General features: G+C 36.5%; 1 protein-coding gene across 1 annotated transcript in view; it reads left to right on the top strand.

Annotated features, from left to right (window-relative positions):
* The window catches only part of atp8b1 (ATPase phospholipid transporting 8B1), a 43893-nt gene extending 29197 nt beyond the window's left edge, over positions 1 to 14696 (top strand). Inside the window, exons 10-28 of the mRNA XM_081390308.1 lie at positions 251 to 409; positions 501 to 589; positions 1451 to 1641; positions 1734 to 1942; positions 3201 to 3244; positions 3889 to 4045; positions 4215 to 4403; positions 4485 to 4597; positions 5094 to 5258; positions 5752 to 5863; positions 5948 to 6023; positions 6108 to 6231; positions 7225 to 7516; positions 8625 to 8848; positions 8930 to 9013; positions 10335 to 10580; positions 10771 to 10909; positions 12050 to 12180; positions 12913 to 14696. Of these exons, the coding sequence (XP_081246434.1) occupies positions 251 to 409; positions 501 to 589; positions 1451 to 1641; positions 1734 to 1942; positions 3201 to 3244; positions 3889 to 4045; positions 4215 to 4403; positions 4485 to 4597; positions 5094 to 5258; positions 5752 to 5863; positions 5948 to 6023; positions 6108 to 6231; positions 7225 to 7516; positions 8625 to 8848; positions 8930 to 9013; positions 10335 to 10580; positions 10771 to 10909; positions 12050 to 12180; positions 12913 to 13143 (2975 nt within the window). The 3' untranslated portion in view covers positions 13144 to 14696. The remainder of the gene's footprint in view (positions 1 to 250; positions 410 to 500; positions 590 to 1450; positions 1642 to 1733; positions 1943 to 3200; positions 3245 to 3888; positions 4046 to 4214; positions 4404 to 4484; positions 4598 to 5093; positions 5259 to 5751; positions 5864 to 5947; positions 6024 to 6107; positions 6232 to 7224; positions 7517 to 8624; positions 8849 to 8929; positions 9014 to 10334; positions 10581 to 10770; positions 10910 to 12049; positions 12181 to 12912) is intronic.
* The last annotated feature ends 1401 nt before the right edge of the window (positions 14697 to 16097 follow it).

Here is a 16097-nt window from a genome sequence, read left to right as displayed (position 1 = left end):
CTCATGCGTTCACATGCATAAACACGTGGTGTTGGTCTTAAACCCCGTCCTAAACTGGTGCGGCTCGCACATTTCCAGCATTTTTCTCTCCTGGCCCAAACCAAAATGCACTAAGCAACAGAATGAGTGGAATTTTGAATCGACCAGATTTAGCAACCAAGCAACTGACAAAGTTATTGTTTACGTATAACTATCCTGAGAATGGACAGTAGATATGAAAGAATAATTTCTTGTTTTGCGTCTCTCTCAGCGTTGATTAAGTGCGAGGAGCCCAACAACCGTCTGGATAAGTTTTTGGGAACGATGATCTGGAACGGTGAGAGTTACTCGCTCGACCTCGACAACATGTTGCTCAGAGGATGCAAGGTCCGCAACACAGAAGTGACCCACGGGCTGGTCATATTCGCAGGTCAGAGGTCAACACGCCGACCAACTCACACTCACGCTCGCGGTTCAGTGGTGTGTTGCTGTTTTTATAAAAGCTTTGTTTCTTTCTTCAGGTAATGACACTAAAATCATGAGGAACGGCGGGAAGACCAGGTTCAAACGCACCACAATAGACAAACTCATGAACTACATGGTCTACACGGTGAGACTTCATATTCATCTCAACTTTACCATTTCACTTCTTCAGTTTAATCACATTTACATTTTCTTTGTTTTTTACTCACCTTAAAACATTTTCCTTATGCATTTTATTGACAATATTGACATTTTACTTATTCATAGAGATTGTTTTTCGTAGTTCTATTTATATTTATAGACTATTTATATTAAACATTTTTTAGAAAGTGTATTTTTAGAGGTTTATTTATTTATTGGGAATGCATTTGTAAAGTTAATTTATTATTTTTATTTATTAAGAGTGCATTTATAATGGTTTATTTATAGAGGGTGCATTCATAATTGTATTTATTAATTTTATTTTAATGTTTTATTTATATAAATAATTTTGTACTTTTTTTTAGAGCACATTTTATTTTACTTAGAATGTGTATATATAGAGGTTTGTTTATTTATAGAGTGCATGCATAGTTGTATTTATTTATTTTATTCATTCTTTTTATTTATAGAGTGCATTCAGTTTTATTTAATTTTTTATTTCTTTGTTTTTTTTTACTTTATAGACTGCATTTCTAGATTTTAGATATTTGTATTTATAGTTAATACATTCATGAAGTTTTATTCATAAAGAGTGCATTCTTAGTATTATTTATTTATTTTAGCTATTATATTTTTATTGAGGTTATTTATTTGTTTATATGTTTTACTTTTATTTATAGACTGCATTTCCAGAGTTTTTATTTATTTATTAATCTTAAATAGAGAGACTACATTTATAAAGTTTTTTTCATTTGTTTTTATTTATAGAGAGCACATTTATAGAGAAGCATTTGCAATAAGTCCGTTATCATTAATATTTCCATCGCTCTCTCTTTCTCTCTGGCAGATCTTTGGAATGCTGGTTTTGCTGTGTGCTGGTCTGGCCATCGGACACACGTACTGGTACGAGAGCATCGGCTCTAAGGCCTGGTATCTTAACGACGGCCTGAACTATTCTTCATCTTACCGAGGGTTCCTCAGTTTCTGGGGCTACATCATCATCCTCAACACCATGGTGCCCATCTCTCTTTACGTGAGGTACGATATCAGCGCACAACACCCGTCTCTGAGCACACAGACTGCTGTTCATCAGATAACTCATTCGCTTCTGTTCCCTCCCTGTCCTTCAGCGTGGAGGTGATCCGACTGGGTCAGAGTAAGTTCATTAACTGGGATCTGCAGATGTATTACGCCGAGAAGGACACGCCAGCCAAAGCCAGAACCACCACCCTGAACGAGCAGCTGGGTCAGATCGAGTACATCTTCTCTGATAAAACCGGCACGCTCACTCAGAATATCATGGCCTTCAAGAAGTGCACCGTTTCAGGACGCACTTACGGTGAGGGCTTCGGCAAACTGCTAACCTTGTGAAAAGAGACCGTTGGAGCTTTTAGAGAGCAGATAGGAACAACATAAGTCCTGAAATGCTTCCTGGGGAAGTTAAACGGATCAAGCTTACTGTATCGTGTGTGTGATGCGCAAATGTCCAAAGCTTCTAAGTGATCAAACTTTGCTGAAAACATGCCTTCTGTCGTCTGATGGACAGTTTAGACTTTTTTTAGCAAGTCATTTTAGTATAATTGTAAAAACGTCCAGCTTCAGCTCATGGTTCATGTGTATTTTTGCTGTGAAATCTTTACTGATTTCTATAAAGTAAACTTATGAATAACTTTGACATTGTTAGTAATATTTCAAGACATGAACACTTACTAGACTGAAGCAACCTGGGTTTACTTGAGTATCCATACATCATTTTTTAATTAAAAATCATGTTCAAATGTCAGTCTCTCAAATATTGATCATCAGGCTTTTGAGGAAGGTTTATTTCTTCATCTCTCAATCATCACTGTATTGCATTGCATTGTGTTTTAAAACGACAGAGCTTTGATCATAAAACTAAGCATTTAAAAATCATCTTAGACGTATTTTTAGCAGATATACAATAACGACTGATATTTAAATGCAATTTATGTAAGTAGTCTGTTATACTGTTATAAAGATCTCATTAATTTACAATACAAGCTAAACTTTTTGACCATATAAAAATTGGTCAAACCATTAGATATGTGTAAAGAGCTGATACGCATGTTTAAGTGTTAAAAATGTAATGGGCCGAGTGTGAAAGGCTGTAGTCGTGCCCGATCACATATAATCCTTCATGCTTGATACAGCCCTGATCTCTGTCCTCCTGTGATTCCAGAGACGTGTGTAAATGTGCGCGTCTCTTGTTGTGCTGTTGTCCCACGTGTGTGTGTGTGTGTGTGTGTGTGAGGTGATACGGTGTGTGACTACGCTTTAGTTTCACAGAGGTCCGGTTTCTGTGGTTGTGTACAGCGGAAGAGTTTAAAACACGCTGTCACCTTTGACCTTTCCTTTTAAATAGTTTAATAGCACTCCCTTTCCATAATCACATCACATTATTAGAGCTTTATTGTTAAGGCAATTACTATTGCTCATACTTATAAATCCATAACAATAAGTGTTAAATGAGTGCCGTCTGCTTTATCATCTAGCGCTATTTAAAGTGCTATTTTGCATGTATTATTGTTTTGAATAATTCAGTAAACTACATTAATGTGCTCTATGATCGTCTACAGGTGACTCCACCAGTGCAAACGGTGGGGCCTTGGAGCGTGGAAAGGTGTGTATGCAAAGTGCATTTATATCATTTATTAAGTGCGTTTTTATAGTTTCATTTATTACATTATTAGGTTACATTTTATTTTAAGGTGTCATTGTTACAGTGTAATTATATATTTAAGTACTGAGTAATATTGAACAACTACATGTACTTACTATAGGGTTAGTGGGGTTAATTGCATGTAATTATGCATAATTTACTGTTATTACTACAGTAAGTACATGTAACGTAACAAGGACACTAAAATAAAGTGTTACCCCTTATTATTTTCGTTTATAGAGTGCATTTATTGATAAAAAAAAGATATATAGAGAGTGCACTTATAGTTTTTTTTATAGAGAGTGCATTTACAGTTTTATTTAAGCACGTGCATTTATAGAGTTTTTATTTGTTATATTTATAGAGAGTGCATTTATAGGTTTGTTAATATATGTATTTATTGAGACCATTTATAGCTTTTTTTAAATTATTATTTACAGTGCATTTATATCATTTAATTTATTTGTTTTTTATTTTTATTTATAGAGTGCATTTATAGACTTTTTAATTAATAATTTGTAATTATAAAAAATGGACTTATTTATTGATTAATTCAGACATTTTTAACGTGTTAATTTCACTTCCTTTCTGATTTCTTCCCTCAGCCTGTGGATTTCAGCTGGAATAAATACTTTGACAAGAATTTCCAGTTTGATGACCATTCCCTCATTTCCTGCATCCGTTCGAAGAAGGACGCGCAAGTACTGGAGTTCTTCAAACTCTTGTCCCTGTGTCACACCGTCATGGTTGAGCAGAAAGAGGGTGAGGAAACAATGTCTGCAGACCGTATGCAATGATACATTTCAGATACGCTAGTTTAACCCTGTTTATTATTTAGCATTCTTAATCCTATTTTGTGTACGATCTGATCGAATAGATCAAAAGTTTACAAAATGGCAGCTGATATTCCTGCACATTTGGTCACTTTCAGGTGAGTTGGTGTACCAGGCCGCATCTCCTGATGAAGGCGCTCTGGTCTCGGCCGCACGCAACTTTGGGTTTGTGTTCCTGTCCCGAACGCAGGACACCATCACCATCTTAGAGATGGACCAAGAGGTGACCTACACGATGCTCGCTCTGCTCGACTTCAACAGCGACCGCAAACGCATGTCCATCATCCGTGAGTGCTCTTTCTCTTCTTCTGTTGCTGTCTGTCAATCACTGGCGTCTGTTTCTTACTCTTCTGTGTGTTCGTGTGCAGTGAAATTTCCGAATGGTCGTATCCGTCTGTACTGTAAGGGCGCAGACACTGTGGTCTACCAGCGACTCAATCCAAATAGCAAGCATAAGGAATCGACACAAGAGGCTCTGGATGTGAGTACCAACACATTTATTCAATTCATTAGCAAATGCAAGTTTTTGTTGACCATGTTTGTTTTTTGTAGAGCACAAAAGGAGAATTTTTAAATCTGCCAAGCTCCAAAACATACAAAAAGCATCATAAAAATATCATAAAAGTACTCAATATTACTCGTCTTCAGTAGACGATGCGCCATGTCAGATTTGATGTCATTGACACAGACAGACAGACAGACAGACAGACAGACAGACAGACAGACAGACAGACAGACAAATAGATAGATAGATAGATAGATAGATAGATAGATAGATAGATAGATAGATAGTAAAAAGTGTAGTAAATAAACACAATATTGAAGTTGTTTTCCACAAATAACACGTTATGAAAAGCCAAAATAACCCAAACTCTCCAAATTGACCAGAGCTTGAAAGAAACAATTTTTTTGCTATAAGAAACTATAAGAAAGTTCTAGTTTTTTTTTTATGCTGAACAGTTTGATTTGTCCTCCAGATCTTTGCGAACGAGACCCTGCGGACTCTGTGTCTGGGCTACAAGGACATCAGTCAGGAGGAGTACGACGCCTGGGCCCTGAAGCACCAGCAAGCCAGCATCTCCATGGGGAACCGCGAGGAGGCTCTGGACGAGGTGTACGAGGAGATCGAGAATAACCTCATGGTACGGAAACAACAGTGGAACATTTACAAATGAGACAAGTGATAGAGCGATATATTGGTCAGGCTCATTAATCTGACAATCATCAGCTAATTTTGATAACTTTGACATTTATTTATTTAGCTGGCACTTTTATCCAAAGTGACTAAAAATGAGAATAATATAATATCTATAATGTTAAAATATTTTTAAATTTAATTTTGAGTTAATAGTGTGTAAATAATTTAATTGCAGCAACTTTATGAACAGCTTATTTCCTAAGTTGTGCAAAAATACAGGCATTTTATATATATATATATATATATATATATATATATATATATATTAATGTTATTGATTCGTATTTAAATTATCAATTGATATTTATTTGCATTTTTATGCATTTATAGACTTAATTGTTTACTTATTTAATTGATTTTATTTATAGAGTTTTTGTATTTATTCATTCATAGAGATATGTAATTGATAAATGTGCCATTTATGCTCATTTATTCAGCTGATTGGAGCGACTGCCATTGAGGACAAACTTCAGGACGGCGTTCCGGAGACCATCGCAAAACTGGCCAAAGCTGACATCAAGATCTGGGTTCTGACCGGAGACAAGAAAGGTGAGCGGTGAACAAGTGCACGATTCTGATGTTTTAAGGGAGATTGGTTTGATTTCTAATGTGTTTTGTTTGTCACGTGCTCAGAGACCGCTGAGAACATCGGCTACTCCTGCGAGCTGCTCACGGACGACATGAAGATCCACTACGGAGAGGATGTGAAGTATGTTTCAGCTAGTCTGTGACTGTGTGAGTGGTTAGATTCGGTTTCTAAAGTCGAGACTCTCTCGTTCTCTCTCTCTCTCAGTGTACAGCTGAGGAACAGACAGACCCAAAGGCGAAACGACCCTCAAGGACGCAGTAAGAAACTGAAGGAGACGTTTTTCCCGGAGCCGGGCAAGAACGCCCTCATCATCACCGGAGGCTGGCTGGTACACTCCTCATCCTCTGATTATCTCTCAGATTATGTTTTAAGATTTCCGTCGAAATAAAAGCTCAACGGTTCATCTCTTGCAAGTGCAGAAATTATCGTGTACTTATGTTTTTTGTCTAAATTAATGCATCAAATATGCCAAAACAGAGGTGGACAAATGCTATCAATTTATACACAATCATTCAAAAGTCAGTACGTTTTCTCTTCAGAAATTAAGAAAGAAATGACTTTTGAGATTTCAGCAAGGATGCATTACAGTAAATGTATCAAAAGTGACAGTAAAGACATTTATAATGTTATGAAATTTTCTATTTAAATTCTGTTCTTTTGAGTTTTCGATTCAAAAGAGAATCCTGCATTTTTTTGTATTGTGCTTAGCACAAAAACATTTTTAATTAAATGAAATTAATAAAAAAATAATAATAGTAAAACGTTCGTTGTCTTGATGATAATGAGCAGCTGACATGACATTTGCTGTCCTCCAGAAAGAAAATCACATTTTTGATTTTCAAATTTAATGTTATTTAATAGATAATTAAAATAAGTAAAACATGGAAATTATCTTGCAGTGATTGAAACATTGAAATGAACATTGTGAAAATGTTAACATATATTGCCATTTATCTTATTACCATTTGCATAAAAGACTAATCATAAGTGTACATCATGCTCTTAATATTGCATTTAAAATGGTCATAAATAAATAACCTTACATTTACACTTTTAGCAGATGCTTTTATAGAAAGTGGCTTACATTGCATTCATTGTATACATGTTAGCAGTTCACGCATTCCCTGATAATCGAACCCGTGACCTTGGCGTTGCTAGCGCAATGCTCTACTGTTTAATATAAAGCAATCTAGTCTGAACTATAGGTAATACTATTGTCATCAAGTCCTGTGGAGTGACTCACCAAGTTGACCAGGACAAAGGGAAATGAATTAAAGATTTTAATTAAGGAATTTAAAATGACTTTCTCCTCTCCATGCAGAACGAGATACTGTACGAGAAGAAGAAGAAGCGGCGTCGCTTGCGTCTGAAGAAGCTCAGGAAACGCTACAGGAACTCCAACAACCCTCAGGACGTCAACCAACCCATTGATGAGTGGGAGAAGGAGAAGAGGCAGGAAGACTTCGTCGACATGGCGTGTGAGTGCAGCTCGGTGATCTGCTGTCGAGTGACACCCAAACAGAAGGCAAACGTGGTCAGTCTGGTGAAGCGCTACAAGAAGGCCGTGACCCTGTCCATCGGGGACGGAGCCAACGACGTCAACATGATCAAGAGTGAGTTTAACTGATCCTGACCAGTGTTGTTTTAGTGTCAATGGCTGTGTTTCCATCCAAAGGTGCATATTTAACTTATGGTCGAAACTGGAATATTGCATAAAATATTGGCGAATGAAGCACCGTTTCCACCCAGCGAGTCGAAGAGAACAAAATCATCACTTCCTGAAAATTGGCACAAAATATCTGTAAAATAATAAAACTAGAAATCACTGTAATGGGGGAAGCCACTGTGGCTCTTTTTACATACATCACAAACTTGCATTTTAGAGCGGCAGATGAAACATAACATAACAGATTAAACTGGTGTTTAAGATCACAGTCTTCCCTCACTATGAGGGAGGGAATTAAACCGGCTCACTCTTTGGCTCAGACATTTCAAAACCACCAAACCAATATTTGAGATGCTGTGCGATGCGATTGGTCCGCTGGTTAGTCCAGTTATCCAATCACATGCTCTGTTGAAGTCACGTGAGGTTTTTGTTGCTCATGAGGGATGTATTCAGTAAATGTGTTTCCATCGTAGTTTTATCTGCATGTCTTCTCATGGATAATAAAAAAAAATCCACCTCAACTGAACGCATACATTTTTTTATGCACATTGTTAGAATTTATGCATTTTAATCCATTGTTTTTGCAAGATTTTGCAAGATATTAAAATTCACATACAAGATAGGTGTATGAAATGGATACAAATCTAATGACATACTATTATTTTTTTAATATTTTAATTTTAGTTATAGTTTTAGCATTTAGTTATTTTTATATTTTCATTTTCTATTTAGTTTTAATTTTATTTCAGTTTGTTTTAGTTATTTTAGTAGATATTATTATTGATGCTATTGATTCATTTTAAAATGATCAATTGATATTTATTTATTTATTTTGTATGCATTTTTAGAATTATTTGTTTACTTATTTTATTTAAAGAGTTTTTGTATTTATTAGTGTATATTTATAGAAAGTGCATTTATAGTTTTGTTTTTATGCATTTATTCATTCATAGAGAAAAAGATTTTATTTCAGTTCAAATGAATTTTATTTAAAGTATGAAGTCATATTAAATGTTTAAAGAGAGCCAACCTTTCCTTCCCATGCTCCTCTGCAGCCGCAGACATCGGTGTGGGCATCAGTGGTCAGGAGGGGATGCAGGCGGTGATGTCCAGCGATTACGCCTTCGCTCAGTTCCGCTTCCTGCAGCGCCTCCTGCTGGTCCACGGGCGCTGGTCCTACATCCGAATGTGCAAATTCCTGCGCTACTTCTTCTACAAGAACTTCGCCTTCACCCTGGTGCACTTCTGGTACTCCTTCTTCAACGGATTTTCCTCACAGGCAAGAGAAGGATTTCAGAATCTCAAAATCTCTGTTTCAAGCTGATTCTTGTTTTTAAACGTTCTTGTTTGTGTTGTGTAGACGGCTTATGAAGACTGGTTCATCACCCTGTACAACGTCTGCTACAGCAGTCTGCCTGTTCTCCTCGTCGGCCTTCTGGATCAGGTATCGCTTGTCACAGAATTGAAGAATATTGATGTTTTTGTTTATTCTTATTATTGTTTTTTACAGTCGTGTAAATTTGAGTCAAACTAATTTATCAAAAATGCATAAATAACTATTTATTTATTATCTGCATTTAAAAGACATCTAAGCTTCTTTTAAATTGCCTTTAAAAGAAATGCAATTGGATTTCATTTTGTAACTTCCCATCATGTTTTGTAGCATAATTCAGGGTTATTAGTGTTAACTACAACTATTAAATAATATAATATAATATATTTATGTATGTATATGTATGTGTGTATATATATATATGTATATATGTGTATGTGTGTGTGTGTATATATACACGCACACACACACATGCACACACACACACACACACATATATATGTATATGTATATATATGTATATGTGTGTGTGTGTATGTGTGTGTGTATATGAAAAACAGTGAAGTTTAATTTGAAGCATTAACATTACTTGAAAAAAATAAATACAAAATTGAACTGAACTTAAACTAAACTAAACCTAAATAGAAATATTAAACTAACTAAAGCAAGTTTTAAGTTGAAGTACTAAAATTCAGTGCCGTTTCTGTGAGCTTAAAAAACAGTATGAAAATCAACATGAAATAATTATTTTTTTTTTTTTTACTTTTGCTAAATGTGCAGTAAGCGATTTCTGAGAAACACTGTTGATGTTTGAAATCGACACCCAAACAAACACACCCCTCCCTTCATTGCTCCGCCCCCAAAATAACAAATACGTTATGCAACACTGGCAACGACTAACATCAGACAGCCCGCACAAGTGTGGATGAATCGGCTGTGATTCAACAACAACAGCATATCTTGGTTCTGTTACTCATGTATCGAGCAAAAACAATGCAAGCTTGGCATCCGTTTTCAGGCCTTCCTGCTCTCTAACGTCTCTCCAGCGCTGGAAAGCTTTTCCAATATTACCATGGGTCCTAAAGCTCTTGTCTGTTCATAACCCTTCATTTTTCCACTTATATTCCTATGACCCTTTCCTCTTTGGTAAAATCTCAGCCGTCCCCGTTTGCTTACTCTCTCTCCTCCCCATCATAAGCGCATACAGAGCTTATAGTGTTGTGGTTATTGGTCCGACCCACATTGTTTTTTCTCCTATTTACACAGCCAAGACTACGTTGAGCGCACACAGCACAGACATCTGGCAAATACACACACAATTGCTTGTTTGGGTGTTGATTTTAATTTTCAACAGTGTTTCTCAGAAATCGCTTACTGTGCCTTTAATGCACGTTTCCAGCCTTTAAACCACATCTTTTTCTTCCTTGTGTAGGACGTGAATGACAAACTGAGTTTACGGTTCCCGAAGCTCTATCTTCCTGGCCAGCAAGGATCGTTGTTCAACTACAGGAACTTCTTCATCAGTTTGTTCCACGGCATCTTCACCTCCCTCATAATCTTCTTCATCCCGTACGGTGCGTTCCGGCAGACGATGGGACAGGACGGGGAGGCTCCGTCCGATTACCAGTCCTTCGCTGTGGTGGCCGCCTCCTCGCTCATCATCACCGTCAACCTGCAGGTACCCGATTGGCCAATCTTGATCATGTGACCACATTTCATTAGGTTTTATATTGCACAACAATCTTTTTAGTTTCCAAATAAGGAGACATACATTTCATGTCTAGCTTGTTTCTAACATGGATTGAACTTGACTATAGAGCTGATCTTTATAGAATGTTCTAGATGATTTTTTTTCTTGTCATCCCCAGATCTCATTAAACACCTCCTACTGGACATTCGTGAACTTTTTTGCAGTGATCGGCAGTATAGCACTTTACTTCGGCATCATGTTTGACATCCACAGCGCAGGAATCCACGTCATTTTCCCAACGACCTTCACTTTCACAGGTGGGCAGTGAAGTCATAGTAACCTTTATTGCACAATGTCTACTGGTATAGTTTGCACACTGGAACCGAAGCTCAAGAAATGACTCCCAAAACAAAAATACAATGAGTCCATGCTACTTTTGCACTAAATTCCAGGTCTTCTGAGGCCTTATGAGTGCACTGTATATGAGAAGGATTTCCTGGACGTGTTACGGTCTGAGATCATGTAAAAATGACAATTTTATGATTATTGAGATTTAAACATTGCATGATATACATGTTTTTATAGAAATGTGATTCAAAAGCTACAGAATTAAATAATCACAGGTCCTTTTAACATAAAATAATGGCTAAGAGATGGTAGGCTTTATTACAGAGTTGAGGAATATTGATGATTATTTATTATTTTATTTAATCGCGATGTAAATTAGTCAAACAAATGTATCAAAAATGTATAAATATATAAAAAATCTTTTTTAATCTGCATTTAAAAGAAATCTAGGCTTCTTTAAACTGAATATATGAATTTGATGTAATTTTGAAACGTTAAAGTTATTATTGTTAACTAAAACTGTTAAAAACGTTTTTTTTTAATTGAAATAAAGCTGAATTAGAATAAAATATAAATATTAGATCAAATTTTAAGTGGAAATTTGAAACTAACTGCAATAAGAAGTAAAAATTTTAAACAATATATTAAACATAAAGTAATCTTTAAAAAATAAAGTAACACAAATGACAAACACACAAAAAAAACGCAAAATCTTAAAACTGAAAATATAAAGCTGGAAATAAATATTAGTAGAAAATCTTAAATTAAACAAATTAGAAATGTTGAAGCACTAAAATTAGTAACTGGTAAATTAGTAAATGTATAAAAACTACAACTGAAATAAAAATTCATTCATCTTAAATTGTAATATAAAAAAATAATACAAATGATAAAAGCGCATAACAAAATCTTTTAAAATATTACTGAAAACCTGAAAATATAAAACTATAATAGTATATAAATACTACTAAAATAACACATTTGGGTTGTAAGCTTCCATGGCACACACAGGAAACCTTTACTACACTGTTATCTTCACTGTTCATTCTCAAACAGAGACCATGTTATGGTCTGGTGTGTAATAATCTCGTCGTTGTTCTGACGTCTAGGTGCCGCGTCGAACGCCCTGAGACAGCCGTACCTGTGGCTGACCATCATTCTGACGGTGGGAATCTGTCTTCTTCCTGTCATCTGCATCCAGTTCCTCTATCAGACCATCTGGCCCTCTGTTGGAGACAAGGTGAGATCAGCGGCGTCCTCAGACAGGGCCGATAATGCTTTCTTCAGGGTGTAATGTTGCTGTTTGAGCATGAAAAAGCTCTGCAAAGTTCTTCTCTATATCAGAGTCAGTGTTTCTGAACTCCCTGAAACGCCTCTATTGTAGTCTTGAGTTTCTTCCGGGAACGAACGCGTCATAATATTCCTCATTTAAATAATTAATATGCAGACTAAAGGGGTGGGGCCTGGCTGAGTTAGCTAGTAGTGTGTTGAAACTCATGTTATGGTAAGGGGCGGGACATTTTTCAAATACAATAGAGCGGTTGACCAATCACAACACACTGCTCCAGCCGACCAATCAGAGCACAGTGTGCTTTTCAGAAGGAGGGGCTTCATAGAGACAGGAACTAAACAGAGCGTTACTGAGACGAGCTGCAAAAAATAATTCATTTCAATGCACATTTATTTGTATTTGCTTTTCACAATACATATCGTTTCAAAGCAGCTTTACAGAAAATGCACGTCTACATTACAGTTTAGAGTCTGTTATCAGAGGTGACATTGTCCAAGTTATGCATTTCAGAAATGTATGAGAAAAATAATGAACATTCAAGCATGAAAACCTATTCTTATAGAGCCCAGAAACAAAATCAACACTTTCTAAAAGGGCATAATTGGTGACGCACAGAATATTCTAGGTTAAATACACCATTCAGATGTTTTATTGTTTCTAAATCTCATGTTCTTCCTCCAGGTCCAGAGGAACAGGAAGAAATATGAGCTTGAGGATGAAGAGGAGGAGAGGAGGAAGAAGAAGCCAGCATTCGTGCGTGGCGGACGGTCTCGTCGCTCAGCTTACGCCTTCTCGCACTCCCGCGGCTACGCCGACCTCATCGCTACGGGGCGCAGCATTCGCCAGCGGCCGCGTGTTCGTCCTGAGCTCAGAGACAGCATACGAGAGGTTCCTCAGGCTGAAAACATCTGAGACACTCTCTACCTGCGTTCGTAATGTGCCTTTACCCCGTCATATCTGAGCTACCCACTGGAACGGGCCAATAGGAAGAGGCTGCGTGTCATTTAATGGGCGGGACAAATGAAAGAGCCAATGGGAAATGGGGGAAGAAGGGCTTTAAAGGGAAAGTACAAGTAAACACTCACCGATGACCTGTACAGGTTTTAACGTTGTGCACTGCGCACAACAAATTGTTTTTCTCAGGTTTTTACCGTGTGTTTTTTATTTTGGAGTCACACTTTTGTCCGTTTTTTGCACAAGTACAAATAAGGGTCCTGCCCTTCCAAGAGAGAAAGAGAGTGTGTGTGTGTGTGTGTGTGTGTGTGTGTGTGTGTGTTTCTAATCTCACACCGATAAAAAAGCTCTTTCTTTATACACTGCAAAGAATCATTTTCTTACAGTATTTATTCCACTACAAATATCAACTTTCTTAACTTTCTTAAAGTAATATATATTTATACGACAAGCAAAATGGTGTAAGATTTCACACATATATATATATATATATATATATACAGACAATATATTTAATTTTATTTCTCACCCCCTTGAAAAATATCATAAAACAACATTTTATAACATTCTTTAAAATGTATAATTTTTTTGGCTTATACAGTTTTGCTTCTCAAGTTAATTCATGTTGTTTTGTCTTGTCTACATATTTTTACTAAAACACAATATAAAAAATACTGATTAAGAAAATGATTTTTTATTTATTTATAATTTTGCAGTGTATTGAAGGTGTTGATTGATTATTTTTCTCTTTAGGACTTTCTGAAGACCTTTATCTTGAAATGTTCAAAATGTTTTTGTTTTTTTTTGGTTCCCTTTTGCAGAATGTCCAAGCAAAGGGCCGAATCCCACAAACCTCACAATGAAATCTCCTCACGGTTTAATCTGCAGGGTGTTGGTGTTTTGTTCTAGATGATGTTCCCTATGAGCCGTGAAAGAATGAATGAATTTTAGAGTGGTGAAACCTCATGTTTACATAAATACTTCTGAACTCATCTGTTCCTCAAGGTTCCTCAAGGTCTTCAAACCGTTCATGCTCTATTTTTCAACATATGTCCCGTAAAATCTGCATAGATTCATAGATCATTTTTAATGCACTCACTGTAGTGTCTTCTCTGATTTAATATTTCATCGTTCTGAGAACTCTTTTTAAATGGGTCGTCTTGCCATCAGCTTTGAAAGGAATAGCTGTCTGCGCAAGAATGAAGCCTTAATGACATTCACTTTGTTTTCTTACATCATTTGCACTTTGGTACAGGGACTTGGGAGGTGGACATATATTTCTCATTTTAACCCTAGTTACATGAAACCTGTTACAAGATTTAAAATAACCTGCCATAAGATGAAATCATTTATGAGAAAACTATATTTATTAGGCTGGTTGTTCTAAATGTGCATATTGAATGAACCGAAAGGCTTTACCTAGCCATATCAATGTGACAGATTTACTTTTACACAGCTCTGTGGATTGTCTGTCTGTAATGTACTGTAAGATACTTTACACAAATGTCTATAAATAAAGAAAAAGATATAGAACTTTTGGCTTTGAGACGTTGTCTATGGTGAAAAGTACATTCTTCATTTTTCATGTTTATTATTACCAGTGTTGGCAGTACATGCATTACAATATCGCATTCTTAAAATAGAAACTAATTGCATTAATTAGTTACTTTTTGTGGAAAGTAGTGTGTTGCATTACTTTTGCGTCACATTTCCGCTCCTGGGCTGGGCTTGTTGTACAACTAAAAGTTGTATTTTTGGCAAATGTAAAGGCCCTTTCACACCAGAAGTGTAAATGTAAAAGGAAATGCAAATTCACACCTGTACAGCAGAGGGCGACGCTCATCAAAGCGTACTGCTGTGCCGCTGTTCTGGATTGCAGAAGAATAGGACATAGGAAAAGAAGTTCAACACTTCAGCAAAAAAAAAAAAAAAAAAAAATCTGGTTATTTTTGCTTATTAGAATGTCTGAATTGGATTATTGAAGGTCAGTAGCAAATACAATAAAATGAGATTAAAAAAGCAGAGTTTCAGAAACTGGGTTTAGATTAAGCCAGGATTGGGCCTTAGTTAAATAAGTGCATTTAAGTAGCTTTTTTTTTTTAAAGGTCCCGTTGCATGCGATTCCATGTTTCAAACTTTAGTTAGTGTGTAATGTTGCTGTTAGAGCATAAATAATATCTGTAAAATTATAAAGCTCAAAGTTCAATGCCAAGCGAGATATTTTATTAAACAGAAGTTGACTACAAAAAACGGCTCGATTGGACTACACCCCTCTACATCCTGCATTAGTGACATCACCAGAACCGTTTCTTGACTAACCTCCGCCCACAGGAATGCTCCCTCAACTCTACTGGCTACTTGCGCACTTCTTATAACTTACGCCGGTTTCACACTGCACGCATTAGCAGAGCGTAAGCAGCGCAGGAGCAGGACACGAGCGTTTTGCTTTCACACTGGCAGCGTTTGTCACGCGCGGCTGAACCGCAGCGTGTAGACAGAGTAGGCTACTCTATAATCAGGGTAAGTTGGCATTGCTTTATTTCGTTTTCAAATACATTTAAGAGAAAAGACTTGTCAAGAAGCTTATTTTATTAATCATGTCATTTATATAACTTTTGATTCGTCTTTGTTTTTATTGTTCGGGCAAGTTTGTTTTTGGACATTTGTTTTCTTTTTAAATTGCTGTTGGTCATTTGAGTGACTGTTCAAAACACAATAGATATCATCAATGCGCTTTTGGGGTAAAACTGCGGTGTATTTTGGCCTTGATCAATGCGTGTCACTCAAATTCAGCGTAAGCGGCGCGTTAAAAATAGACTGGGCGCCGAAACTATCGCGGCACTGCTGTTCCTGCTCTGCTCCTGCTACGCGCTGCCGCGCCGCTTCTGCGTGCGGTGTAAATGCACTCATTG

This window comes from Scardinius erythrophthalmus (genome assembly GCF_964197995.2).
Source record: "Scardinius erythrophthalmus genome assembly, chromosome: 17".
NCBI lineage: Eukaryota > Metazoa > Chordata > Actinopteri > Cypriniformes > Leuciscidae > Scardinius > Scardinius erythrophthalmus.
Note: the sequence above shows the minus strand (reverse complement) of the source record. Positions and strands in the feature narration are given on the sequence as shown.